The 1,708-nt window shown below is 33.0% G+C and overlaps 1 protein-coding gene across 1 annotated transcript in view; it reads right to left on the reverse strand.

Moving 5' to 3' along the window:
- SPATA7 (spermatogenesis associated 7) overlaps nt 1-1,708 on the reverse strand; it is a 26,764-nt gene that overhangs the window by 4,436 nt on the left and 20,620 nt on the right. Inside the window, exon 5 of the mRNA XM_012640400.1 lies at nt 226-279. Within this exon, the coding sequence (XP_012495854.1) occupies nt 226-279 (54 nt within the window). The remainder of the gene's footprint in view (nt 1-225; nt 280-1,708) is intronic.

The following is a 1,708-nucleotide window of genomic DNA, read 5'->3' on the forward strand; positions in this document are numbered from 1 at the left end:
TTAACTTAGGGACAAATTTCTACTACAGATAAAAATGAAGTGATTGATCATTATTCCAGAAAATTCTGTTCATTTTCTCAAACTCAGCATGTATTATATGATTGATACTCCAAAGCTGGTTGTAAGAGAGATTAGAGCTCAATCTCAACTTATTTAATAATGGTTTCTATTATTCTTAATTCTTGATTCCCACTAAGCAAAATGAAGACGTCAAAAAGAGCTTACTCAGAGTAGATTTTACTCCTTGGAGGAGGATGCAGGGAATACTGACAGACTGTCCTGGAAAGAGAAAGTTAAAATATTTAAGCAAAACAATGACTGGTATACAATAAGTGTTGAATAATATTATATATTAGCACAGGTTAATTATCCCTTATCCAAAATGCTTGGAATCATTAGTGTTTTAGATTTGGGGTTTTTTCAGATTTTGGAATATGTGCATTATCTTCTTACTGGTTGAGTATCCCAAATCTGAAAATCTGAAATCCAGAATCCTCCAATGAGCATTTCTTTTGACAGTCATGTAGAAGTTGGAACATTTTGGATTTTGAATTTTCTGATTTGGGCTGCTCAACCTGTAACAATATGTTTTAGGATTTTTAAAGCACTTTCATATCCATGATCTAGTTTAATCTTCTAAACAACCCTATAGGGTATATTGGCAAGGTATTATTTTTCCCATTTACTAATGAGTACACCAAGTGTCAGAAAGGCTAAATAACTTGCCCAGGTTAATGTTGGTAGATAGCAAAGACGGGTTTTTGAACTAGTTTTCTAGTTACAAATTCACAATGCTTTTTAAAACTATATTATGACATTTCTCCAGTATAAACAATAATAATTTGACTAAGGTTAACATATAAATAATGTTGTAAACAGATACTTTACTATGGAAATTTTTCTTAAGCTGGTCCTTATAATAATTTTGTCATTATTCAGTTATGTTACCGTTAGTTAATTTGAAGCTTTTTATTTAGGTACACTCAATTATAATATTTTACTTTATATCGTTTAGATAGAAACTACTAGAAAAGATAAATATTCCTTTCTTTAGGTCATTCTTTATATTCAATGCAGTCTGGCTCAAGACCAGCTTATAAATATTAAGTTACACGTGCTGAAGCACCAGAATTTCAAGGACAGAGAGGTTAACAATGAACTCCCAGTGGCCTTAGCAGGTGAGATCTCCCTAGCAAAGGCCTGGAGGGAGGAGATGGGCCCTGAGGGGATTGTGTGTACTTTACTTCTGGTCTGCTACGTGACACCTCGTTCTTGCTGTTTCTAATCTCTATTCCCTTCCTGTTTTCTACTCCCTTCATCTCATATCCAATCTCTGACGCTAAAAATGTATTTGAAAACTGAAACTGTTAAGGTATTGTTTAGTTCAGTCACCTGCTAATCTATCATTTTTATTTAAGTGTAGTATTCCTTAATTACTAAACATAATGACAGTATCTTAAGAGTACTTCCACATAGCACAGATAGATCAAGCACTAGCATATGGTGAACATTCAAAGTCGCAAATTATGATTCCTCAAATGGTAAGGTTCTTCGGTATTACTTGTGTCATGTACATTGGTTAGCATCACTGCCAGAGCACCTGTCTTGGGGAAAATAATTTTTTAATCAATAGTGATGACAAATAATATAAGCTAGTATGCCTTTTACCTTTACTAATGAATTACCAAAATTAATTCATTTAAACCTT

Source organism: Propithecus coquereli, unplaced genomic scaffold (assembly GCF_000956105.1).
Source record: "Propithecus coquereli isolate 6110/MARCELLA unplaced genomic scaffold, Pcoq_1.0 Scaffold152, whole genome shotgun sequence".
Lineage (NCBI taxonomy): Eukaryota > Metazoa > Chordata > Mammalia > Primates > Indriidae > Propithecus > Propithecus coquereli.